This window comes from Aulonocara sp. 'chitande type north' Nkhata Bay, linkage group LG16 (genome assembly GCF_057382095.1).
Source record: "Aulonocara sp. 'chitande type north' Nkhata Bay isolate Kocher_YH1m ecotype deep benthic linkage group LG16, A_spYH_male_GT1.1, whole genome shotgun sequence".
Taxonomy (NCBI): Eukaryota; Metazoa; Chordata; class Actinopteri; order Cichliformes; family Cichlidae; genus Aulonocara; species Aulonocara sp. 'chitande type north' Nkhata Bay.
Genome location: NC_141359.1, coordinates 38468049 through 38495712, shown reverse-complemented (window position 1 = coordinate 38495712; position 27664 = coordinate 38468049). Strand labels below are relative to the sequence as shown.

Below are 27664 nucleotides of genomic sequence, written 5' to 3'. Positions count from 1 at the left end.
TTAAAGCAGTTTGGCCATTCTCCTGACATCTGCGAGACATTTGTGCAAAGGAACTGCCGCTCACTGGATGACAGACCTTTGTTGATCTGCTGGCATTTTCTGAGAAAAGCATCTCAAGGATTTACAGTTTCTGAAATACTCCAACCAGCCTCTCTTGAACCAACAATCATGCCACATTCAAAGTCACTTAAATCCCCTTTCTTTGCTACTTTCATGTTCACTTTGAACAGCAGGTTGTTGTGACCATGTCTACATGGCTAAATGATGTGCCGAGCTGACATTAATGAGCAGTTGAACAGGTGCACCTAACAAAGTGGCCTGTGAGCGTACAAGCCTATTCGCATCACAATGTGAATGGATATATATGATAGAAGTCCATATTCTTGGCATGTAAAACAAACAAGCACACATAGGAAAAACAGAGGGTATCATATCGATGACGTGTTGACTTCTTCATCTTCTCACTGCAGATGAGGTGTGCCCTCCAGACTGGGACGGTCTGATTTGTTGGCCCCACGGCTCCCCCGGGCTCATCACCAAGGTCCCCTGCCCATCGTACATCTATGACTTCAATCACCAAGGTTAACACTTTTCTTTTCCAGCACCGAATTAGAGCTTAACATGCAAAGAAAAACTCAAACTGTTCAGCGAACATCTAATACAAGCATTTTCAGCATGACTCGTTATATTCTCAGGTAGCGCGTACAATCCGAAAAAGAGTTTTGAGGATTTTGAAGGTCTTGGACAAGATGAAAGTTTGCTTTTTGAGAAATTTTGCTCTGATGTGTTCTTCACAGAAAAGTGGAACATCATATTTGGTGGATAATTAGTGAAACTTTTTGGTCCTTACAGCAGGATTCTTGAATAATTTCAGCTTCATATTCAGGCCACAAAGAAAAAAAATTAAAGAATTAAAGTGGATCGAACTCTGTCCATCACATCGAGCGTCAACATTAATGTTTTAAATTCAGTCATTAATAGTTTGATTTACATCCGTTCTTTCCCTGATGTGAAAGTCACAATGAATTGAAGGTAAAAAGGTTTTTAAAGGCATTAAAAATGATTTTTTTCCCTTTTATACACGACACAGAACTAAGGTGTAGTTTTTATTATTCATTGTGATTAATAATTTCAGATCACCTGTGTAAGAATAGATGTGTTTGGGCCATTTATGCATTAGTTACTTAAACCTTTTTAAAGGTGTTTTTGTTTGAGTGAAATTATTTTTTATTTTTAAAATGGGCATTTTGTAGGACATGCTTACAGGAAGTGTGACATCAACGGTTCCTGGGTCTTTGTGGAGCAGTGGAACAAAACATGGACCAATTACTCAGAGTGTTTACGCTTTCTCCAGCCCTTCAGTGACGAAGATGGGAGAGTAAGTATCGCTATAAAATATTAAAGTTGCAGCTGTATGTGTGAAATGTTTTCCATTGTGAGTATACAGTAAAAGTCTCCAGCTACCCCTCATTCTGTACATTTTGCTTCCAAGCAGCCAGACTTTCTCTTAACTTAAGCCTGACGACCTTTCCCGGGTGCATACTGCACGATCACACCACTGCACCACCCTTTTCCCTATTATTAAGGAACTCAACACTGGCTTTGAATCATTCAAACAAAACAAAAAAAGGTCCTAAATCAAGAGATGAAGCAACTAGATGTGTCTAAAACAGACAAGAGACAACAAAGAACCAAATTTAAATTGTATCTTTTGGCACTTTATTACAAGCAGCCTGTTGCAAAGACACATTTCTTCCTGTTTCTTCAGCTGAAACCATGAAAAATGCCAAAGATAACACAGTTTGTCAGGCATGAAATAGTATTTTTACACCAACACGCTGCTATAAGCTGAAAACTTGGCATTGTTGCCTCTTAAAAATTTTAAGGACACTAGACAAGTGGAGAACAAAAGAAGTGACAGGCCTAAAAACGATCCACTGCAGATGAACAGTGTCTGAGAGCCACACAGACCCGACGCAGGAGCTGAGAGATGCACCTGAACCTTCAGCTGATCCACCCGCTGTTCACCGAAGCCTCATCAGAAATGGAAGGGTGGCTGTCAAGAAGTCATTTTTAGAGAAGGGAAGCGGGAGGAACGCCTGATGTGTGCTTTAGACAAGAGACAACTGGGCTGGAAGTCAGTGGAGTGATGAATCTAAATTTGAAAATATTTGGTTCAGATCTTCATCGGTTTGTCTGTAGGAGGTCTGGGGAGGTACACTGAGTATCTACACTTGCCTGTAACACTCTGTGATGGGTTGGAGCTGGATTTCAGCCAGTGTTGCTGGAGAGCTTGTTAAAACGACTGAAAATATGAACGCAGAAAAGTACCATTAGATTTAGATCTACAGTGTAATCCTATCTGGAAAGCATCTGATTTCAGCATTCAGGCTGTGCTGAAGAAAAAAGCAGCCATACAATTTCTTTGACTTTTAAGCTCTTTCAAAATGTACAAACTGTGCTTTCACCTCACATACTGTTTCCATGTTTCGATAAATTGCTGCCATATCTTCCATTTTCCCATCTGAATGTAAATAAACGAGGGGTGAATCAAGCCTCGCGCAGTGTTGCACACAGGTCAATAAACATACATAGAGCAGACCTCTGTGAATAAGCCTGGATGTTCTCTGAAACATCTGCTGCCCCGTCTGCTCCATCTTACACAAACATCTGTTTTGTGGTGCAGAGCTTCATATTCTTACCTCGAGTGTCTAACAACCAAACAGCTCCTCATCCTCCGAAGCTCACGTTCTCACCCTTTTTACTTGTTATCCTTTAACACAGCTTTCAGGCGCTCATCACAGGCTGCATATTTATGAGTTGTTAGCTGTTCATTATGTGTTCCTTCTCAGGTTGTAGAAGAAAAATGATTAAAGGAAATCTGAAATACTGCTAACTTTTGTACAGCAGGATTATGACAGTCTTATTTTCTACTCAGTAATCAGCTCCAAAAAGCATTTCTTACATCCTCTACGGTACCGTCCGCCCAGATATGCCCCCCCAATAAAATACAAAGCAGACATTTGATAAGGAAACCAAACAAAGTGTTCTCAGAAGCTGGTGACTAATCATATAGCAGAATTATTTCAGGACAAATGAGGACACTGTGCTCCAAGCAACCAAAAAATAAATAAAATTTAAAAACATGTAATCATTCAGACAGTCTGCATCTCTTGAAGCTCAAACATATTAATCAATAAAGCCTAGCATCCGCCATAGTGATTAGTGTGCTGTTTGGTATGATTCATTCTGAAAATATCAATTTTAACTGCAGATTTTGATATTTTAGCCATTTGAAGGCAGAAAAGGATACAAAATCTCAATAATTGGAGAAGTTTTCATCTCGCCATCCGTCTGTTTACAGCCATTTAAATTCTCATATTTCATCTAAAAGTTACTTTCAGTTACTTTTCCCCTTTCCTTGTTTTGCCTGCTACACATATAAGATGTTAATCAATTCAATTTTATTTATACAGCGCGAAATCACAGCAACAGTCGCCTCAAGGCACTTTATATTGTAAGGCAGACCCTACAATAATACATACAGAGACAAACCCAACAATCATATGACCCCCTATGAATAAGCACTTTGGCGACAGTGGGAAGGAAAAACTCCCTTTTAACAGGAAGAAACCTCCAACAGAACCAGGCTCAGGGAGGGGCGGGGCCATCTGCTGCGACTGGGTGGGGTGAGAGAAGGAAGACAGGATAAAAACATGCTGTGGAAGAGAGACAGAGATGAATAATAAATGGATTATCCAACCTGACACTACATTAGTGACATTAATATGTCTTCACGTCACCTTTTAAAGCAGCATTTGTAAGTGTATTCACACACATATTCACACAGCAGACAGATAAATGGAGCATCATTAGTATTTGGACTCGTTACCATGTGTTTTCTTAGGTCTTTTGTGTGCGTCTCTAACAGCTCCAGGGGGAAATATTTTGACTTTTTAGCTGCTAACTGCTGCTGTGTTCACCGGCTAATTGCCAGCTTTGGATGCCTCATGTCAGGAGTGGGTGTACTGTAGTAGGAAACAAAAAGTAGTCGACGTGCTGCTGCAGAGACTTTGCTTTACTGAGACACTTGAGTTTGGAGGAGTGACAAATTGCAGCCGAGTGATAACAGATAACAAGCTTCCATTCAGTGTTGAATTATAGAAAGTTGGGCTGTTTCCATGAAAACAAAAAAAAAAAGTAACTTTATAAATAAAAAAGTTTTCCTCTCCAACCTGCTAAAAGCTCTCCACAAACTTGCTTTAGATAGAAGAATCAAATCTACAAGCCTCCGAGTCCTTCATCCAACTTGGCTCGATTGCAGCTTTTGTGAAATCACAACTGACTTTGAGCGACTGGTACAGCTTTTTAACGATAAGCCTAACATGTGCTTAATATCTCAAATTTAGTTTGAAGCGTGTTTAACAAAAAGACTTCCAGGTCTGTCGCTTTATAAATGATGGATCAGCTCAGCCTTAATTTCCCTCCATCATCATTTTTCTTTACAAAGAATTAAAATCTTGTCAAGAAAATTAATAATTCTCTTATAAAATTAGCCTTTTAATTTCACTCCACACAGCTTTTCATATTCAACCTATTCATCTAAGCAACCACACTACCCTGGGGATGTCATCTGCTCTGAAAATAAAACATTACCAGGAAGAGAGACTTATAGCCATCTTTTGTTTTTGGTATCAGCTGGATCTTCTGGCTGCTTTGAGCCTAACCACTCCTCGTAGAGATTACATTTGCTGCTAAAACTCCTGAAGTAATTTCTACTCTATCAAAGATTAGGGATGTAATGCTGACTCATTTTTCTGTTTTAATTAAACTCCATTCGTGCTGGGCTTCCATGTTCTCATTGCAGCCCCGTTTTTTCCACCATACCATTGTGAGTCATGATTGTGTAAATTGTACCAGTCTTGTTCAGAAGTTGACTAAATAGGAAATGTCTCTCTTTCTTGTCACAGCAAGACTTCTTTGAGCGGCTGTACGTCATGTATACCATTGGCTATGCCGTGTCCTTCAGCTCTCTGCTAGTGGCCATCATGATCATTGGATACTTCCGGTAAGAGAGCAGTTTTTGTTTTTGCTTAAATCATAAACTGCAGTTTGTCAAATCTGAGCTTCTGCAGATAGAAAACACATCAGTGGGAGCCGGACTCCTGCTGCACATCCTGCTTTGGATTCTGAAAATCAGCGGTGGCAGGAACTTAAAAATAACAGCAACATTTAATGCCTTACTGACTTGAACTTTACAGGTTATGAAAATTCCCCAGCAGCCGGGATATTTATATTCTTGTGATGCCTCTGTCAGCTCCCTTGTCAGCTGGAATATTTGTGTCCTGTTGCCTCATGTACCGTTTCGAACCACATCTAGAGGATGCAGAGTTGAGTATACTTCAAATGGCAGAATGCTAATTAGTCTAATTTAGAGTGTGGTGATGGGGACGCTGCCGTCTCACACATCTGCATATGGAAATGTAAGATGTGCTCATTACAGATCTAAACTAAAACACATCCACTCTACTGGACATGTTAGAGATTAGCAGAATAAATAATGACTCATCTGTATGTCCACATGAGACAAGTAGAGATCATTTTATGTGCAGTGTTGACGTTCAGCGGCAGTGCAGCAGTAGATGTAGCAAAACTGACCTTCAGGAGCCAAGATTTTCCCTTAGCAATTATTTTAGAACCACAGCCACATTTTTGAAAGTTTCGACAGTTGATGTAAATTTTTTACTTTGTCCTGTCGTATTGGAGCGTAGATATGAGTACCCAGAACGCAGCTTTCAGAGGCAGAATGGACAGAACAAAAATGTGAGCCGTGTCTCATCAAAGCCCAAAAATAACAAATCCAAAAGAGAACAGAGTCCAAAATGCAAAGTAACTAAAGCCAAGAAGAGCAGAGAGGGAAACATGCAGGGAGGCTGCAAGAAGACAAATACTATAAATACACACAAGGAACAGGTGAGGGGGATTACACAGGTGAGCTCAATCATGATAAACACAAAGTGGAAGTAAAACTAATCAATGCCATGAAGGGAAATCAGGCTGGAAAATAAAAGAGGAAATAGAAAACTACTAGACACAGATACTGAAACATTAAGAGGCACGGGCGAACAGAGAGGGCAAATGTATAAGCGTTGGGAAATGAGAGGGACAAACGACAAAGAACGAAAGATTGAAGGAACATAATGGAAAATTTAAGACCCCTGCTTCTCCGGGTCAAGCTGACCGTGCCGAATGAAAGGCTCTGACATGCTGTCATATTCTGTCTCCATGTAATCTTTCAGAAATACCACGTGTTGATGTACGAGTTATCTTTTATTACACAGCGCTCGGACCATGGCAGAAAGATAGCTTGTCTGTATAAATATTCTAGGCTTGCAGTCCCTCTTGGTCAAAATGCAGGCTACTGGCATGTTGTTTGACCCCTTTGCAAAGGTAAATGAAACTCACAAAGACATCCTGTGTTCCTCAACAGGAACGGTGCAAGAAAAACTCAAAATAGGAACTGACACTTATTATAAACCAGGAATAAAAAACTGGACAATCATAAACAAACTAAGAACATTAAGAAATCAATCAGAAAATACCAGAAATATGAGAACATACTAAACAATATACACAAGGACACAGGGAGCCATTCTTATCTGGCTATAAGGTTAGCATACAAGTCACATCCTGTGTAGTGTCATGCAAACACATCCCTAATTACCAGATCCAAGAATTCAAAACAAAGTCGTGCACACTTCCCCTCCAGTTCGTCATTCCCTGCATCGCCATCTGCACAGAGCTTGGATCCTGGTAAGCAGTCAATACCATGCCAACTGTTGCAAACAGCCTGGCTGGAAAGACTGAGAATTAGATTTTGGTGGGACTGAGTGTGAAAGGGGCAATCTCTCTGTTGATACGGTGTACTGTTGAAGTTGTAAATACACTGTAAACATCGACTTGTGCCTTCTTCTTGAAAAAGGGATCGGACCGATGGCTAGCTTTAACAAAATATGTGTCAGACTGACTCTGACCAGAACCCCGGCATTTATCCATGACTGCTACAGGTTTTTACATTTGTGATCCAAATAAAGAAAAATAAACGGCCTTGTAGATAAAACACAAATACATAAGAAAGATGTCATCCAAAAGAAATTGTAAATAGTGGTTTTGTAGTAGTTTTTATTTGGATATGTTTCCAAGCTTCTTCTTTTTTTAAATTAAGAAATTAATCTAGAAAAAGTTGCATTTCCTGCGAAAATGCAGTGTGAATGCCGTGTAGTGGAATCTGAAAACAGCAGAAGGAGAACTATCTGCTGAAAATACTTTGTAGAAACTGAAGTCTTTGCTGAAAACCGTTGTATTTGAAAGGGTACACTGAACAATATCAATAAAGCACACTGAGTGCAAGCAGAGAAGACGTGTGACAACAGCCACAGGTAGGATTTGAACCTGCACCACCAGGTCTCACGGCAGCTGCTCATCTCACTGAGCCAAACTAGTTCTTGTCCCAAAGACAGATATGGTGAGAGAAAAAATGTGCAGGGTCCCGAAGAAGCTGAATCGTGCTGAAAAGAGGTGAAGAAGCAGAACTGTATACTCAAAACAGGCAAAAAGGCTGAAATTCTGCTGAAAGAGCAGAAGAGGCTGAAATTGAATTGAAATTGAAAAGAGCGGAACTTGAAGTTTCTGCTGAAAATAGGTGAAGAAAACCACTGAACAACCTGGAATTTGTGCTGAAAAGAGGTGAAAAAGCTAAAATTTCTGCTGAAAAGGGTGTAGAAGCTGAAATTTGTTCTGAAAAGTGTTAAAAAAGTTAAAGTGTTTACTGAAAAAAATGTTGCGGGATTCGAACCCTCCTGCTCTGAAAACGGCTGCTCATCTCACTGAGCTAAAACACAGCTCAGCCCGGCAAGCTAACCTGGTGATCACACTGCTAATGTGGTCCCATTCATTCAAATGAGTCAAAAATGACATAGAAAGCTTAATATTTCAAAAAGTATAAAAGTTATCAGCACCAAAAGATATAGCTGGCATTAGCAGAATGAGCAGAAGAGCTTAAAATTTGAATGGTGAAAATCGAATGAAAACTGAGGGAGTAGTTAAGCGGCAAAGAAACGGAGCAACTAGAATAAAGTAGAAGATTAAAGTTTACAGAGAAACAGGATCTCAGTCACGGTATTCACACTATTAATGTTGAAAGTGGTGCCAGTGGAGCTTTTCACCTGGACCACATGAAGGACTTTTTCCTGCTGTGCTTCTGCACTCTGGGAATAAAAGTGGTTTGCTGAACATCTGTGGAAACCAGTAAAGGAATGGATACAGAATCTGATCTTCAAAATCACCATCAATGGCCATCAAAGTTATCAATGTCCATCACTGATTAGGGTAAATTAATTTCTTAACTGGTTCGATTTAAATTGATTAGTTCTAACGAATAACAGCTTCTGAATGATGTTATTTTAAGTAACCTTGAAAAGGAAACTGCAGAATCATGGGCTCAGTTATTTTTAGTATTTTTGAAGGCAGGTTATATCCAAGCAACAGGAAGATACCTCTAATGATCCGGTAACTGGAGACGGAGCAGCCAACCACATTCATCTGAAAAAGACTCTGCAAATTATGTGACTTACTGTAACAGCTTGCTTCCTTACATAAGAGGATTCAAACAAGTGTAAAGAAATATTTTAAATTATGAAAATAAAAGCTTTGATGTAGATGAAAACCTCGTTTCACATGGACCTGAGAGAGATGCAAGTAAACAGGAGGCGATCATTTCAAACTGCCTTTGATTTTGCAGTTCCACTGGCAGGGCTCTCCAGATTTATTATGGCGTGTTACGGTAGGTGTAATAATCCCATCAACACTTCAAAAACCTTTTCGAAATCCCTGCCCACCTGAAATTGTATATCACACAAAAACCCACTTACCGGTAACTGAAGACGGCATTTCTTAAGATTTAAAACCTGAGTGTAAGAACTGGTCATTTATGCAACACCAGTGTTACACGTTCCCATTTAGAAGCACCTCTCCTGCCTTCTGCATAAAAATAATCCAGAACAATGAGCTCTGTGCCACCACTGATGGGTATCCTGTGTGTAGGTAAACTTCCTCCTGATTTTAACACCAAGTTTTGACTGGGTTGCTGGATTTGATTGCGAGAGATGGAAGCTGAAAGTTGAGTAAACATCCTCTTACTCTTCAGATGCTAACGTGCCCGAGGTGATCAGAGATGCATGTTTAAAAAGGGAAACTTCAAACAGAGCACATTTTCTGGATCATTTGCAGCTGAAATTTCAAAGAGCCATCAAGGCTCCGTTTGACAAATACAGGCCTTAAATCCAGTGTTTCTGACTTCTTAAAGTGCCGACAAATCTCTGATTCTGATTCTTTATCAGCCCTCAAAGCTCCCGCTGCTGTCTGCCTCAGTTTTTGTCTCTAGTGATAATGTACACAATGTGTGTTAGAAAATGTAAAGCGCCCTTTAAAGAGCTGCAGTACATTAACCCTATGCAAGCCACAGTCAGCTGTGCTGAGCAGTGCAGTGTTTTCCAGAGTAGGAAAAAACAAAAACACACAGGGATTAATTGTTTTGAAGTATCAGAAACTTCAAGTCAGTTTTGATGTTTGACAGCAGTTTGAATGCAGAGACGAGTCTGCAGTCATTATTTTTAACGTTTTGTGGTCTGAGTGATGATGATGAAATAATACTGCCAATTATAGATGGCAGTATATAGGAGTGAGGACAGTGTTTAACTGATGTAAGGGTTAAACATGGTTATATAAATTGTCATTTACACTTTCATTAAAATAAATAATAAATAATGTTTGTATGGCTGTTGTGTTGTCATATTTGGGTAAAACAGGACAAGATAATGGTCATCAAAAAGTGTCTTAATCCCCCCCCCCCCAAAACAAACAAACAAACAAACAACAAAACAAAACACAAACACAACAACAACAACAACAACAACCTCCTCCCTGCTGTCTTGAAAATAAATTATGGAAAAAACATCTGGTTATTTAAACTTACTTTATACATTTGCAGTTGAAAATTAGGTGGAGACATTATGAATTCATCATACTGTGAAGGCATGAAATATAAACACTACACATGTTTGAAAGGTCCGTCGGAGCGCAGCTGCCTCGGTGTTCTCTACCACAGTTTACCACTTCTTAAAATCCAATTAAGGAAGAATAAAACACATAAGCTGAGCTTCAGTCACACGTTTGAACAAACCCCAACTGTTGAGTAAAATACACCAAACAGTTGCATCATCTTCAACCCTGAAGACAATGACTTGGCCACTCGTTTAACAGGAGTTTGCAAGGATTTGTTCCCCCCCCCCTCTCTCTGCCTCATGTTCCTGTACTGCTCATGGTAATTATATGCAGGAACAACAGGAGCAGTGACAGCAACACTAATACTTAAATAGTGAATATTTGTTTGCAAGGCTTTACAGTTTTTAATGCTCTCTGTGTTTACTGCAGCAAAACAGAACAGAGATATAGAAGTGCTGCGCTGGCTTTAACAGAGGCGTACTCTTATCCTTGCACAGTTATATAGCCAGAGACCCGTGCTTACAATGAGACAGTTTGAAAATCCTTGACAGTTTCTTTACCGGCCATACGGTGGAAAAACTCAGTACACCTGTGTGTCACGGTGCTCTGTACGTCGATGATTTACAGGGCAGGCATGTGCTGCATCGACAGTTTCACTCCTCTGACAGAAATAGACAGGATCGCTGAGGATTCGTCCCCTCTGTCAGCTCTGTTTATCTACTATTCACCAGCTCCTCTTCCTGTTGAGGCTGAATGTTGCATAAAACTGGTGGATTATTTTCTGTTAAATGGAACACACATATACACATTCAACTCCTATAGCTGACATTACAGAGATGACACAGGAGGGAAGAAGATCGTTTAAACTCTCCGGCTTTACTGGTGTTTGTGGTCATGAGATCATGTTTTTATACTTTTTTGCATTTCTGCTCAACAGTGCCACAAGGGTAGCCTTGGACTCATTTCATCATTTATGAGAAATGCTTTGCAGTTTTTATAACTTTGTCTTTGCTTGTGTGGCAGGCGTCTTCACTGCACCAGAAACTACATCCACATGCACCTCTTTGTTTCCTTCATGCTACGAGCAGTCAGCATCTTCGTGAAGGACAAAGTTGTGTATTCCAGGGCGGGATTGCAGGACTTGGACTCTGCTCTGCTCGACAGCTTAAAAACTGTTAGCATAGCATCACTGGACAAGTCGCAGTATGTAAGTACCATGCACATTAAATAAGATCCAAATTAGAGATGTGGTACAGTGTTTGTTGGAATGAGTGACTTTAATCAGGATCATCAGGTGTCATTACACAACAAAGCCAGATTTTGTTTCTGTGTATTTCTAAGAATAATAGATTTTACTCACTGGACATATAAAATTCATGCAAATATTTTGCACATTAATATACTTCAGATCTTAATGCAGCCGTTCACACCAACCATATAATTTCACAGGATGAATTTGCAGCATTTATTTTTTGAATTGAACCTGATTTTTCAGATGCAAATAAAAAAACAGTATTGATTGAATTATAAAAATCCTCAAAAAAAGCACAGTAGGGTAAAATGAATCCAAGAGAAATGACAAACTCAAACATCAGAAAGCGTGCCAAAGGAAGGAAAGCAGTGAGAACTGCTGAAGCGCTCGTAAACAAACAAGCTAACAAAAACAGACGGCAACACATGAATAAATATGCACACAGGGCTGATTGGCTGATGAGGATCAGACCTAATCTCAGTGTCCACCCTCACACACTTGAAGCATCATCCAGCTAAGTCTGTGAGGGCTTAGGGGTGTCCCACGGTCAATTTGTCAAGTGCGCGAGGACCCTTTGGTGGATATTTTGAGCCTTCGTACAAACTTTCTCCAAGTCCAAACGTCTGCAGAGTGGCCTGAGGGAATTACTCACACAATACAGTGCTGGGACATTAAACATGGGTTGCCTCAGAAGAAATCCAGTACAGAAAAAAAAGTTAAGAACAGAAAATCTTTGGGCAAAGCAACCACCCCAAACTTTAAATAAAATCAGAAGAATTAAAAAAATGAGTAACAGGTTATTTGACAATGTCAATGTCACGGCTGTGCAGCAGCCAGGATTTAGACCCAAGACAAGATTAAGCTAACCCCCCCCCCCCGAATCACAACTGAGAATAAAATAAGAACAAACTAAGAAGAAAAACACAAAGATGAAACAAAGAAACAAACAGAACTCGAGACCAAAAAACCCAAAACATTGAGCAAAAGTCCCACGATTCAAAGTGAGGTCCTTAACATCAGACAGGAAGTCTTTAAACATGTTGACGTCAAAGCTCTGCTGCTGACCAATCAGGTGATGTCACTGAAGTCAGCAAGGGTTTTGTGTTTTTTTGGATCACTGGGTTGATGTTTGAGACTGAACCAACCAGACAAAGGAAGCAGAACAAGACACTTTCAAAATAAAACACGACAGAGAGCACCACAGAGCACAGGTGGACACCATAACAACAAAAACGTTAATGAAAAATCCCCACAAAATAATCATGAACTGAATGTCGCAGGAGATGTGGATCTGAATATGAAGAAGCGGAACAGTACACAGTGAACACAACGATGGGATGTTTTTAGAGAATTTTCTATGAAACAAAAACAGAGAGAAATGTCTAATAAAATGGAGTCTGATTCAGTTATAACCCCGAGCAGCTTGACGTAGACAGTGACGCCAAAACTTCTAATGGTTTGACCGTACTGCAGATGCATTCAACCTGTGTGACGTTCAGAGGATGGGTTAACAATTCTATTTATTTATCCATTTTTTTTTGGTTGATCCCTCGTAGGTTAATTTGAATGTTGTAAACAGCTCTATTAGTCCTAATTATGATGTTAATAACAGGTGACTTGGGTGTTTATGTGTACCGATAACATGATGACATGAAACAGAACTGCTGGCTGTGTTACAGGTTTTTCTGTCCTTGAAAAGAAGGATGAGACATTGTTAAAGTGAGCAGATGAAAGGTTTTTGTCCCGATTTTTTTTCTTCCTTTCTTTGAAGCCACATGAACACATAAGCAACGAGAAATGGCATTCACTTTAGATTTGTTTGTTTATTCTGGGTTTTCTTCCATTTGTGTGTATTTAATTTGTGTAAGTCACCAGTTTTAGACTACATTATTATCCCAGCTACAGACCCCTTGTATTTGGTATTTAAATTTCATTTGTCTTGCTGTAGCAAACAAGAGCAGAGCTTGTTTTTCCTGTTTAAAGCTTAGAGTCTTGTAAGCAGCATTGTTAGTATTAGTTATTCGGTTTGCACTTACTGTACCAGCTGATTTAGTTATTTAAATGTATTCATATTATTCAGAGGAGCAATTCCACCCTCATAAGCTTGTTTTTTTTTTTTTTTTGATTGATTGGTAATTTATTTCAACATGTGAACAATATACAAGTACATTTAGAAAAGAAATGAGAGAAAAAAAATATACTATACAAATTACATACAAAAAAACATTCTGATTAATTTACATGTTGAAAGGGAGTGGGAAGAAGTATACACTTATTTAATCCCACCCCTGTCCCATAAATTATCAGTTATTGTTAATTTAAATGATTAAATAAGGTGATCTGGTAAGAAAACGTAAAGTTCCAGAAGGAAATACAATGAATATTCATTGATGAGCAACATGTTTGAAGGTGAAACCTTTCGTTTAGAGTCCACTTACCTGTAGCTGGAGCATATTTGCTCCAGGAAACTGAGATAATCACTTGAATACTTGAATGACTCAGCCTTTGAGTCTGAGACAGTCGGAGCCACAACCTATACCATCACATACTGCCTGTGATGTATAATAAAGCATCTACTTGCATGAGTTCTGCAAGATTGTGTATATATATGGAAATGGGTGGAAACACATTCTCACCTTTGGCAGGACACTTCCACAGAAAATGTCCTATTTTCACATCCCAGACTGAAAATAAGAGGCAGTAACGTTTTAAGTGAGACTTCTCCTGCAATGACTGCATTGCAGGAGAAGTCTCACTGCTTTTTCCTTTAAACATTAATTCAGTGTGTGACTCTTCCCTGTGAGAAGGTTTCCCCACTGAATGTGAGAGCAGACTTCTAGCGTCAAACTATTCTCCACACAGTGGAGGTAAACAAATCATATATGTGGCACACTTAGGAGTTGTTTGGTCCCCGAGTGAATGCACAGGCTGGACTGTAGCAGGACTGAGTGAAGAATCTGGCATCGTGGTGCCAGGACAACCACCTCCAGCTGAACGTCAGCAAGACCAAGGAGCTGGTGGTGGACTTCAGAAGGGGTCAGCACAGAGACTACAAGCCCATTATCATCAATGGAGCTCCAGTGGAGAGGGTGCAGTCCTTCAAGTATCTTGGTGTTCACATCTCCTCAGACCTGACATGGGCTGCCCACATTCAGGTCCAGACCAAAAGGCTAGGCAGCGCCTGTATCACCTACGACAACTGAGGAAGTTCAGGGTCTCTCCAAAGATCCTCAGGATTTTCTATACAGGCGCTGTGGAGAGCATCCTCACACAGAACATGACATCGTGGTTTGGGAACAGCTGTGTGAAGGACCAAAAAGCTCTCCAGAGAGTGATCCGTACAGCAGAACGCTGCTGCAGGATTGCTCTCCCCCCGCTTCAGGACACCTACACCAGGAGATGCCGGACTAGAGCAGCGCAGATACTGAAGGACCCGTCCCATCCTGGCAACAAACTGTTCCAACTTCTGCAATCTGGTAGAAGGTTCCGCATCTTCCGGGCAAGGACAGAAAGACTCAAGAGGAGCTTCTATCCCCAAGCCACCCGTGCCCTAAACACACACACCTGCCCGCTCACATCATCTATAATTGACTGAGACAGGACTCTTCCAGACACTAAACCAAGGCACAATGTACATTTCAATTCCTTTAACTTTAAATATGTTTATATTGTCTATCCTGTAAAATAGTCAGATGTCTATTCATATTAATGTACAGAATTCACCTGCTAGCTGCTACTACTGCACATTCACCCAGTGTGTGTGTGTATATATATATTATATATATATATATATATATATATATATATATAATGTTCTTCCTCTACAATCAACAATACAAATCTAACAAATGGCACCTGTTTGAACTCATCATCTGTATAAAAGACACCTGTCCACAGCCTCAAACAGTCAGACTCCAAACTCCGCCATGGCCAAGACCAAAGAGCTTTCGAAGGACACCAGGAAAAGTATTGTAGACCTGCACCAGACTGGGAAGAGTGAATCTACAATAGGCAAGCAGCTTGGTGTGAAAAAATCAACTGTGGGCGCAATCATCAGAAAATGGAAGACATACAAGACCACTGATAATCTCCCTCGATCTGGGGCTCCACGCAAGATCTCATCCCGTGGGGTCAAAATGATCATGAGAACGGTGAGCAAAGATCCCAGAACCACACGGGGGGACCTGGTGAATGACCTGCAGAGAGCTGGGACCAAAGTAACAAAGGTCACCATCAGTAACACACTACAACGGCAGGGAATCAAATCCCGCAGTGCCAGACGTGTTCCGCTGCTGAAGCCAGTGCATGTCCAGGCCCGTCTGAAGTTTGCCAGAGAGCACATGGATGATACAGCAGAGGATTGGGAGAATGTCATGTGGTCAGATGAAACCAAAGTAGAACTTTTTGGTATAAACTCAACTCGTCGTGTTTGGAGGAAGAAGAATACTGAGTTGCATCCCAAGAACACCATACCTACTGTGAAGCATGGGGGTGGAAACATCATGCTATGGAGCTGTTTTTCTGCCAAGGGGACAGGACGACTGATCCGTGTTAAGGACAGAATGAATGGGGCCATGTATCGTGAGATTTTGAGCCAAAACCTCCTTCCATCAGTGAGAACTTTGAAGATGAAACGAGGCTGGGTCTTCCAACATGACAATGATCCAAAACACACCGCCCGGGCAACAAAGGAGTGGCTCCGTAAGAAGCATTTGAAAGTCCTGGAGTGGCCTAGCCAGTCTCCAGACCTCAACCCCATAGAAAATCTGTGGCGGGAGTTGAAAGTCCGTGTTGCTCGGCGACAGCCCCAAAACATCACTGCTCTCGAGAAGATCTGCATGGAGGAATGGGCCAAAATACCAGCTACTGTGTGTGCAAACCTGGTAAAGACCTATAGTAAACGTTTGACCTCTGTTATTGCCAACAAAGGTTATGTTACAAAGTATTGAGTTGTATTTTTGTTATTGACCAAATACTTATTTTCCACCCTGATTTACAAATAAATTCTTTACAAATCCTACCATGTGGATTCATGGATTTTTTTTCACATTCTGTCTCTCACAGTTGAAGTGTACCTCTGGTGCAAATTACTGACCTCTGTCATCATTTTAGGTGGGGGAACTTGCACAATCGGTGGCTGACTAAATACTTTTTTGCCCCACTGTATATAGTGTCAGTTCTATTGTAACAACTGAGTAGTGAGTTTAGCAGACTTCTATCATACGATTTTGATTTTCAGAGATGAAAAATGACAAAGAAAACAATCCAGGTTACGTCTGAAACCTTTACAGTATAAAATTTAGTGGGCATAGCCTGTACATGTCACTAATCTTGGAATCATACACAAACAATGACATAGTTAGCAGAAGCTGCTTTACTCTGTGTTTATGTTCTAGTTAATAACATCTTTGTGCAAATTTATACAGCAAGCTGCTTCTGATTGTAATGAGATCATTTCCTCTCTTATCATCACCTGTGGTGTTTGAATACTTTGAAGTACTGTGATCATCGCGTGTGTCAACACACAGACATGCAAAATAACAGCATAATAAGCTGCATAATACTAGTTTCAAATAGGATCTGATAAAACTGTTAATGCTTTCAGATTGGCTGCAAGGTGACTGTGCTGCTCTTCATCTACTTTCTGGCTACCAATTACTACTGGATTCTGGTAGAAGGCCTTTACCTCCACAGTCTCATCTTCATGGCCTTCCGATCAGATTCCAAATACCTCTGGGGTTTGATACTCATCGGATGGGGTAAGCACTAAAAGATTACATTACACATAACGCAGTTATGAAGGAGGACAAAACGTGACGAAAGCATCAGTTCTGAAGTTTATGGCTTCATTGCAACTACAATATGACACCATATGTAAAACAGCGCTTAATGTTTTCCAACATGCTTCAGAGAAGAGACTCATTAATATAGTTTATGTCTGCTGTGTAGGGGAATTTCCAAACCTTTCGAGCAGAGTTAAGTGAGTGATTAACAGAAGTCAGTTTTATATCTGCAGTTTATTGTTGTTTTGATGGCAGTTGTGTAATTCATCACATCAAAAGCAGCAAAAAAGACTTTTGGAATAAAATTATGTTGTTTCATCTGAAACAGAACAGATTTGTCTTGTGTTTTTGTTCAAGTTTTTGTTCTGTCCTTGCAAAGGAGTGTGTCACATTTTTAAGAAAAGTAGATGAAAGGGTTTTTTCCCCACAACGTATTTTTCGTTTGTTTCTTTGAAGCCGCATGAACAAGCAAAGAGCAAAGAGCATTCACATTACTTTTCCGTCTCCTCTGGTTTTCTTTACTTGTAGTTACTTTAAGTCACTAATGTTGGATTACATCAGCTGTAATAAAATACTAAAATATAAAATAATAATAGACCTTTTATTGACTCCTCCATCAAACTGCGTTGAAAGTTCAAATGTGATCAAATGCAGTCCTGTGAAAACTATGTGCACCATTACTGGTTCTATAGGAATTAAGAGGTTGTGCAGCAGCCAGGTGCTGCTAATCAGATGCACTTAATTGATTACTTGCAAGTGTGTGAAACTGTTGGGAAGACAACGTGAACATTTTCTTTGTACTGTATAATCTGCAGATTCTGACAGAAATCTGCAGCTATCCTTTGAAGCACCGCTGCTCTAAAACAGCAATAATTTCATTTACTTTTTAAATCATTAAAGCACTATTTCTGTAAAATAAATAGCCTTTCTGCTCAAGTCTTTGGGGTCGCCTGATTCATTAACTGAAATTTGCTTTACAGACATGTTAAAACATTCTCAAAAAGTTACTGTAAAATTCCTCCATATACCAAATAATACTATTAAAATTTATGACTGAGGAATATAAAGGGAATGCGATGCATTTTCTTAAGCTGATTTGTATATTTGCATAATTTACAGCCATTCTTTGGCTTGTGGTTTGTCTTTTATGAATCCATGTGTTCATTCACAGGAGGGGATGAATCCACATAATGATGCCGCCACTCCCTGCCTTCTTTTGAACTAATTATTTTTTCAGCACACATTTTTGAGCTGCTTTGGCTCGACAGCATGACACCAGCAAGAGATAAGAGGGGGAAGCATTCCCCAGCAGGGTAAAACACTTTGCAGATATATCTGTTAGAGTTCACTATCAACCATTTTTAAGTTGTCTTATTGGTAAAGTTGCCCTAAACACACACTTTTAGCACATTTTTAATTTGTCATGTTTTAGATGAAAGCCCAACGGTTCCTTTAACAACACGGTGTTTTGTTTCCATCTGCAGTTATCGTCAAGCACTCGCTGCAAAATATCTATAAGCCATTAGCTTTCCCAGTGAAGAAACTCGGTGACTAACACAAGATCATGATTACATCCCTGCTCTTTTCTCTGCTCCCACACTCCCTTTAAGCTCTGCCAACCTCTCTCTCTCTTTCTTCATTTTGTCTTTGGAGCTGCAGATAAGATACAGAATTCATTTCAAATGTCTGGTCTGCAGAATATACATACTGAAGGACGGGGACCACTTATCACCCGATTAAAGTTCCAGTGATTAATTATGCTAACAATATTGAAGCTGTTGCATTTAGAGAAGGGGTTTATAGTGATGATAGAGGGAAGAGGTATGAGGAGCTGATCTCGGCCAACGACAGTCACAATCTTATCACGTCTGTTTGTGAAGCCGCATGAACAGGAGACACCATCAGTAATTCCACATGCATCCAAATACAATTTAGAGCGTGTGACAGATTTGAGGAGTTGCTTAATGAGTTAAGTGGCAGTGGCAATAGAATACGTGCATTATAAATGCTGCTGTTAATGATGTCAGAGGAAGAAAAAATGGTTCTGTCACATTTAATTTCTCTTTTTGCAAAAGTGGATCTCACATCGTCGTCTTAGCTTCTCACACAGTGACAGTGTGGGTTGTTTCCTTTCCTGCCTCAGAGTAATATTTGCTAGTATCTGTGCTTCTCAGATAGTTATGGTCTCTGGTGGAGCAATTTAAAATATTATCATCGCCACAGCATCAAAAAGTGAAATTCTGTCACACATTTGACGTTGGCGCCTTGATGCAGTGGCTCAAGGTTTTGAGAAGAAAAGCAACATTGGCTTTTTACATCAGCATTCACTCTGGTTAGCTTAGGCACCAGAATTATGGGTAGGGTTGGGAACCCTGATGCTTATCTAATGAATCAGAGGGGTCCTTTAAGGTCATGTTCAAATGGCTTCCAGTCTGGCTGTTTTTAGTGGCTCACTGGAAGTCCCATTTTGTCAAATTGCACAGGTGCCCCTGCGATGTTCACTGGATCTCTGCTAGTGTGTCAGCACAGCAATCATTCAACACCTTTTTCACTGTGTGAAAGTGCAAAAAGTTGCAAACCATCAGAAAAAATGAAATCCCCGTTTTGTGCGTGCAGAATGACAGCACTGTGGGTTGATGGCAGAAACCAGAGTTGAAATCTTTTACCCCACATGTGCTTTCTCAGGCATCGGGGATAGCGTTTGGATTAATTCGCAGTGGAAAACTCTGAATGTGGGAATAAACAGGACACGTATGCTGCTGATTGCATTTCTGACCCAGTTCATTGCTTTCTGGGTTGGAAACTGGACTCTTTAATTGAAACTTGCTAAAAATTCAGAATCAGACATACATGGAGACTCAGATTTAATGACCAATTAAAGCTGCAAAAAGCGACGAGAGGGCCCTCGCACCCTGCCACACGTCCAGGCCAGCTTCAGCCGACCCGTGCTGAGGTCGAGCTGAGCTACATCTCGGGCATGCTGCGGTTGACTAGACTCACACGGACATGTGGCTGTTTTCAGTTTAGGAAGCTAATTGGGTGCTGCGTCACTTACTTACTGAACACCTTCTGTGCCCACTGTTTGTCAGTTGTCTAACCGTATATCACACTAATGTAGATCAGGTGTGGAACAAACAATTTAAATTTCACGTAATAATAATAATGGATTGGATTTATATAGCGCTTTTCAAGGCACCCAAAGCGCTTTACAATACCACTATTCATTCACTCTCACATTCACACACTGGTGGAGGCAAGCTACGGTTGTAGCCACAGCTGCCCTGGGGCAGGCTGACAGAAGCAAGGCTGCCATTGGGCCCTCTGGCCAACACCAGTAGGCAAGTAGGGTAAAGTGTCTTGCTCAAGGACACAACGACCAGGACAGAGAGCCCGGGGATTGAACCGGCGACCTTCCGGTGACAGATGCGATTCCCAACTCCCTGAGCCACGGTAGATTAAATGATGATTATTACCTACTGTGTGACCTAATATTAGCACGTAGGCGTGTCCTATCCAGCACGTGAAGTTAGGGACAGACTGGACAAGGTGCGTCCTGTGATGAATAATTGAACTCTGTCATGCCACCATGACCTTTCATGAAAACTCAAAATCTTCGCAGTTTAATATCACCAAGGAATTCAGTTTGCACTTTGTCAGATCACCATTGTTCATGTTGATCTGACGAAATGTTTTGGTGGGGTTTGTTAAAGTACATATCAATAAATTCTTAAATTCAGTATGGCTGACTTCCTGCTGGCTTTGGGACATGGCTCCAAGAGATTTTTCTCTACATCTTGAGGTATTACGTAAGGCTGCCAAATTTGAGACTCGTATATCAAGCGCACTATTTTTTTGCTTACAGTTTCACACTGAAGCATCATCACTATCTGATGTTGATTCTGACCACTTTTGAGATGGATTTGGTCAACCTGGGAGCAGAAATCATTGCATGTCCTGTTCCTGGCACTATGACAGCTATTAAGTATTACAATTAAAATGTGTTCAGGGGTAAATCCTTATCATACCTGAAAAGTTGGGTCGAGATTAGACAATGTGCGTGTAATGCAAGTTCAGCAGTTTAATATTGCCCAAGTCTGTAGTTTAAACTGACTGAATATGAGTTTTATTCGATAAAATCTCTACGTGGAGTTTGAAAAAGCCATTTTCAGTTCAATATGGCAGACTTCCTGTTGGGTCAGGGAGGCCATAGACTTTGTTGTCCGTCTTTGCATGTTACACATATGTACCAAATTTCATTCATGTACCTCAAACTGTGTGTCCATAATACTTATTTATAACCTGCAAAGGTGGCATTTTGAAAACCCCAAACCAATAAACATGTAATTTTTTTTCTTCCAGAATTGGAATCAGAATACTTTATTAATCTCTAAGGAAATTATGTTTACCAGACCTGATGTGTGTGCTAAATTCTGTGATTTAGCTGTTGCATGTTAAGGCCTCCAAAAAGCTAATTCATTTGACGAATTAGTAAACAGAGCAGATACAATAGAGCAGGGGTGTCGAACTCCAGGCCTCGAGGGCCGGTGTCCTGCAGGTTTTAGATCTCACCCTGGGTCAACACACCTGAATCAAGTGATCAGTTCATTACCAGCCTCTGGAGAACTTCAAGACATGTTGAGGAGGTAATTTAGCCATTTAAATCAGCTGTGTTAGATCAAGGACACATCTAAAACCTGCAGGACACCAGCCCTCGAGGCCTGGACTTGGACACCTGTGCAATAGAGCATTTGGACTTTTAGTGCTCAGGCTCCAACTATGACAGTCAACATACAAGACTGAAACAAGTTTGAGGACAGTAGTGAAACTGCAGACTTGCAAACATGCTTAAAGGGAGTGATTTTGAAGTAGCACCCATTCAGATGCACAAGAACACTACTGTGAAGTTTGGCCATGGTTCCGGTTATGTTACTGAATATTCCCTCTCAGCCACCTCGCCATGGTACGGTTTGACTCCAGTTGACATAAATGGTGCACTGCCCTGGGAATGTTGAAATGAACAACAAGCATACTTCTAGTTTAAAACTACTAAGCCATAGATGGAGACCCAGTTCTCAGCACCAGCTGCACAATAACCACCATGATACTTCATCTGAAGGTTTGAAAGAAGCTGATGTTTACTCTGTCCAAGTCGAAGGCCGTGGTAAAATTGCCCTCTGCAAGCATTTTAAGGAGCGATCTTGAAGTAACAGCTGAGCTTAAAGTGCTCCAGAGATTCACGGGAGGATGAAACTTTAAACCTTGTAGTCACTGAAGTCAAAAGGAGTCCTTGTGGATTTATGACTAAACAACTGACTTTAACACTCTGGGAATGAGAATGTGGTGTAACTTAATCTACAAAACCACTCTTTAGGTTTAAACATATTACTCCCCAAAGGTACCAAATCTTAGTCGAATAGTTAATGCATTTACTCTTGTTTTTACACTGGTACATTTAAGTGTTTTTAAATGGTTTAGAAACTGTGGAGTGGAAGGGAAATCAATAACAACCCACACAGTTTGAACAAAGTAACAGTGCAGTTGGAAGTTTCTTTAGGAAGTCCCTGTATGTGTGTTTGTGTACACATAAGAAAACACACAAAAGCTCTTTAGAGACAGAAGAATTACGCCTGACAGGAGAGGCTGAATGTGCTGCTCTGAGACTCGCCATGAATCAAAGCTGCTGGGTCGGAGGGCGTTATATCATGAAGTATGAATGTGTAATTAAGTGTGTCTGTATGTCACCAGCATGTGGGATTACTCTGATGTTTACATTCACGTCATGTTCTGTGTGTGATGCCTGCATTAGCTAACATGCCCGTGTCGGGTTTTATTTCTCCTACTTTGTGACCTTTGAGTAATGTGACCTTTTACAACACCAATACAACACCTTTCACCAGGATCCACTCTGTCGTGACTGAATATTATTTTAAAATAACAGTTTTACACTTTTGTCAATAAAGCAAACAGGCTGCTTTTAAATTGTAACGATCACCTCAGCTTGGTTCTCCTTCTGTATTGTGATGTGTCAGAGATACAGCGACAAACAATGTGAAGTGCAGTCTGGGAAATAAATCAGGTAAACAGCACATATGACATCACCTGCAAAACATCTCATTTTGCATTATGTCTAATTTCAGGTGTTCCAGCTGTTTTTGTGGCAGTGTGGGCGATCGTCAGGGCAACAGTGGCAGATGCAAGGTAAGAGAGAGAGGACTCAGACTCTAACGAGATTATCCCTGCGAGGTGTAAGACGTCCTTCAAAATGAATAAGAAGAGAGGCGGGACGTTGTAATCACTGCTTAATTGTGGTGACATTTGAATCAGTGAAATACAGGATTTGATATGCAAAGAATGCTTGATTTGGAGTGCTTGATACCAAATCAAGCACCTTCAGACGTTGCCAATGTTTGAAGTACACAAGGCAAAATCTGGATAATGAAAAGAGTTGTTAGAGAGTTAAACATGAGAGACCACAGGAATTATAAGTCAAAACGGGAACAACAAATGCAGGCAGTCGGTCAATATCCTGGTTTGTGCAACATGACAATATTCACCACAAACTACTGCAAGAAATACAAGCTGACGTTTTGGCATTTTAAAATCCTTAATCAAAATATTTAGATAATGTGATATGACCTAAACTAGAATTGGGAAATTAAATTAAACCCAAAATAATAAAAACAACCCCAGATTAAAAAAACAAACAAACAGTAAATTAAAAAAAATTATAATCAAAAATGAAAAAACTAACATTCTCCTTTGAATTTAAAATGTATTAACAAGTTAAATGGAAAATATCTAATTTTCCTTTGCTGTTCTTCTTTAGCAGTATCTAAAGTAGGTCACACCTCTGCCTGTTTCTGACTTTATTCATACACCTTTTTATTTGCTCTGTGTGTCTAAAAGCATTGAGCGTAGAGCTTTGGACCCAAATGTAGGAAACCAGAGGCAGAGTTAAATAACAGAAACCTGCATTTAGGCCATAAATAAAGTCTAGAAACCAAGAGAAGTCACAGGAGACCACTGAGAGCACCACACAGGGAAACAGATGCTTCGACAAAGCACAAAAGGGAGACAGGACTATTTATACACAAAGGGCTGATTAGACAACAAGAGACAGGTCGGAACAGGTTAGAAGAGCCAGGGGAAGACGGAGACAGGAAGTAAAACCAAAGCTAACCTGAAGGACGCACGAAACAAGAAAACAGGGAACAATAGAGGATGCGAATACTTAAAGAGAGGAACAGATGCAATAGCACTGAGGGACCTCAGGCTACTGTTATATGAAACAAAGACAAACAATAATTGAAATTCATTCCTACATTAACTCAAAGATGGCACAGAAAATAAATCAGTGCCATCTTAAATCCAGAAAATATAACTTAAAGATGTGAAAACCTCCAAAAGAAGCTCATATTCAGTTATTGTCACAGGAAAAAATAATAGAAACACTAGGATCATCACACCATCACTGCAGTCTCGAGCATTTCAGAGTTTCTCTACACAGTTCCACTTCTCTACTCAGTCTGCTTTTCTGAATGACACCATCACCTTTTGCTTCTGCCTCTCTCACTGAGAATCTTCTTCCTTCCTCTGCATCTGTGTCACCTGCAGGTGCTGGGAGTTGAGCGCTGGGAACATCAAATGGATCTACCAGGTTCCCATCTTGACAGCGATTGGGGTAAGAGTGCTACATTTGTTGCTGCCTATAAATGCAGCTTGAAAATTCACAAGGATACACTTTTGTAAAAAGGGGCAGTCCTCTATAATTTCACTTCAGGCTTTTGAATTTCTTGCTTGTAACCTGAAAGGTTTGAAGTTTCCTTCCATGAACACAAACAACTTGTTGCTGAGCACGATGAAGCATCGGTGGCTCATTCTATATGACTGTCTTCTGAAATGCAGAGTTTTCTCTCATAACCTCTGAATTTCTAATATTTGGTTATTTAAAGTTATTAAACGCGAGTTATGATTTTATGCTTTGGATGCTGTTACTACAAGATGAAATTCTCCAATTAAAGCCAATAAAATTAGCAGTTTTGTAACATAAGAGAAATAATATTATAAATATTAACTAAATCTTTCAAAATCTCTGTTCCCTATTCACGTTAAGATCTTGCTGGTAACCAGTTCAGCAGCAGTGTGCACTCAGTATCCTTTACAGATCAGAAATAAATAAAGATTTGATTGAAAGTTTGGCAGGGAGCAATCTAAAAATACAAACTGCAAGCAGCGTTTTATTCTCTCTCGAGGCTTCAGTGTGCCGGAGTATGAAAAACAGTAAATAGAGTGATATTGCAATACTTTAAGTTGAGTTTTATCAACCACTGAAGTGCTTTCATGAGCCAGTTTCACCCATTCACACATGAATAATATCAAACACACCGTTCTGGCACATGAAGAACTCAACCTGTGACCTTCTGATTGGTGGATCCACCGCGTGTCCTTCACTCTAACACCTTCTCTGTGCTTCATATTTAACAATCATGCAGCTCTGACTTGTGACTCTGACTGTTTATGTTGTGGTTTCGCACTTGCACTTAACTTTTAGTGGTGCGTGTTTGTTATTGGACAGACGGAGCGGTGGTGGCTGATGGGAGATATGTTGGATCTGAAACATGTTGAATCTAAGGAATAAATCTGAAGGAGCACACAGGCATGCTCACCAACCACAGCTGGAAAACAGGCTGAAGGTGTACAGCAATCCTCTTTCATTTGGACAATGCTAACTTGTTTTTGCTTACAATTTCCACACTTATTCCCCTCATGTGTCGGGAAGCCAAACACCACCTATGGAATTTAAATAGAGTTCACTCAGAAGGATTTGTTCTTTTACCAGTTGTTCACAGAAAATTGGTCTCAGGCTGGAAAAGCCATTTACTACCTTTATACCATATGAATGCGATGTAGTAAAGTGCATGCAATGTTGTGTGCTGTTTGTGTGGTAGGCAGAGAGAGGGCTTGTCAGACGGGCTAAACAGAACTTAAACAGCTTTATTGTTGCAGCCCGGGAAACAAAATGGAAAACAACAAGAAACGCGACCGAAACAAAAAACTAGAACTTATTTCATAACAGAACAAACTGGGCACAATTGAGGAGGGAGGGGCAACGACATGATAAAGAACAGAGAGAAACTGAGGACTTAAATAGACATGAGATAATCAGGGAAAGCGACACAGCTGAGGACAACAAGGCTCAGGTGAACCGAATCAGTTAACGAGCACGAGGGAAGCAAACTGAACTGAAGAGACTATCACAAAAATAACCTGACTGAGACTAAAACACATGAAATTGACAGAATGATGTAAACAAAGACAAAACTGCCTAACAACAGAAAATATGATGGAAACAGATACTAGACGTGGGGAACATAGAAGAGCCGGAAAAACCTGAGAATAACAGAGAAAATGATGAACACAAAATCAGAATACAAACTTAACCAAAGCAAAGGTTATAACTAAACTGAAAAGTGCAACAAAGTTAAGCGGAAACTATCAAACAGAAAACAGAGTCCCAGAAAACGCTGGAGCCCAGGATCATGACACGTCCTGCTTTTAACCTTTTAATGCCTGAACCATGAAAAAATTACCAAAATATTCACATTTTTGAAAATGTTTACTGAACCTTCTGATCATGAATTAAATATTAAATATTTTTTATGAACTTTAATTTTTATTATATCACTTAAAATGTTTGGTGATCTATTTAGGTTTATTCAGGGGTAAAAAAATATGCACAAGCCTGAAAAACTTACATATCAATTATGATGCAGGAATGAAAGAGTTAAAGGAAGAATTAGGAAAAGATACCAAAGCCTCCTGGGAATTGTACACCAAACAAACAAACAAACAAACAACTCGGTTGACTTAACGATGCAGGCACAAAGACGACAAGTCAAGCAGCTAAACCACAAGGCTAACCAAAACAATGGGGAGCACGAAGAGGCAAAATAACACAAAGGAAGAGCAGCAATTATCCAGATCACGCTGCACACTGAGTTGTTGCAATCCTGTCGTTCTCCTTTGATTAAAGTTATCACACAATAAGCTCATCGGCACATCGAAACTGGAACAGAAAGCAAATAACTAGGTGTAAAAATGAGCAAAGGGTGACTTGTGCATTTTAAATAATTACTTTAGGCGATGCACCTGTAACAGCGGGTACTACCGATCAAAAAAATGTGACGCATAGTGAGGGTGGCTTCTTTAGTTTTCGTCTGATCAGAGCATTATTCAAACTAAACTGTCTGCTAATATCCAAAACCAACACTCATTTTCAGTCCCTGACTGGTCCACTCTGCATGTCAAAGACCCTGAATCCCAAATTGCCCCCATCACAAATACAGGATTGTTTGTGATAGGTCAGAAACTTTTAAAAATAATCGAGTGAAATTTGTATAAATGAGTGTGTGAATGTGGCCTGCAGTGCAAAAAGCTTTGAGTCCTCAGACTACAAAAAACACCATATCAGGCAGTCTGTTTATCATTTTAGTTACATGCAGAGCTAGTGAGTTTCAGTGAGGCACAGAGAAGAATGAGTCACTGTGTGGGATAAGGTTGAGGACCT

General features: G+C 40.1%; 1 protein-coding gene across 2 annotated transcripts in view; it reads left to right on the top strand.

The window, feature by feature from the left end:
• pth2ra (parathyroid hormone 2 receptor a) overlaps positions 1–27664 on the top strand; it is a 70996-nt gene that overhangs the window by 13563 nt on the left and 29769 nt on the right. For both annotated transcript variants that reach the window (XM_086267023.1, XM_086267022.1), the window contains exons 3-9: positions 471–581; positions 1254–1378; positions 4971–5068; positions 11086–11269; positions 16920–17073; positions 23235–23295; positions 24712–24778. In XM_086267023.1, the coding sequence (XP_086123149.1) occupies positions 471–581; positions 1254–1378; positions 4971–5068; positions 11086–11269; positions 16920–17073; positions 23235–23295; positions 24712–24778 (800 nt within the window). The remainder of the gene's footprint in view (positions 1–470; positions 582–1253; positions 1379–4970; positions 5069–11085; positions 11270–16919; positions 17074–23234; positions 23296–24711; positions 24779–27664) is intronic.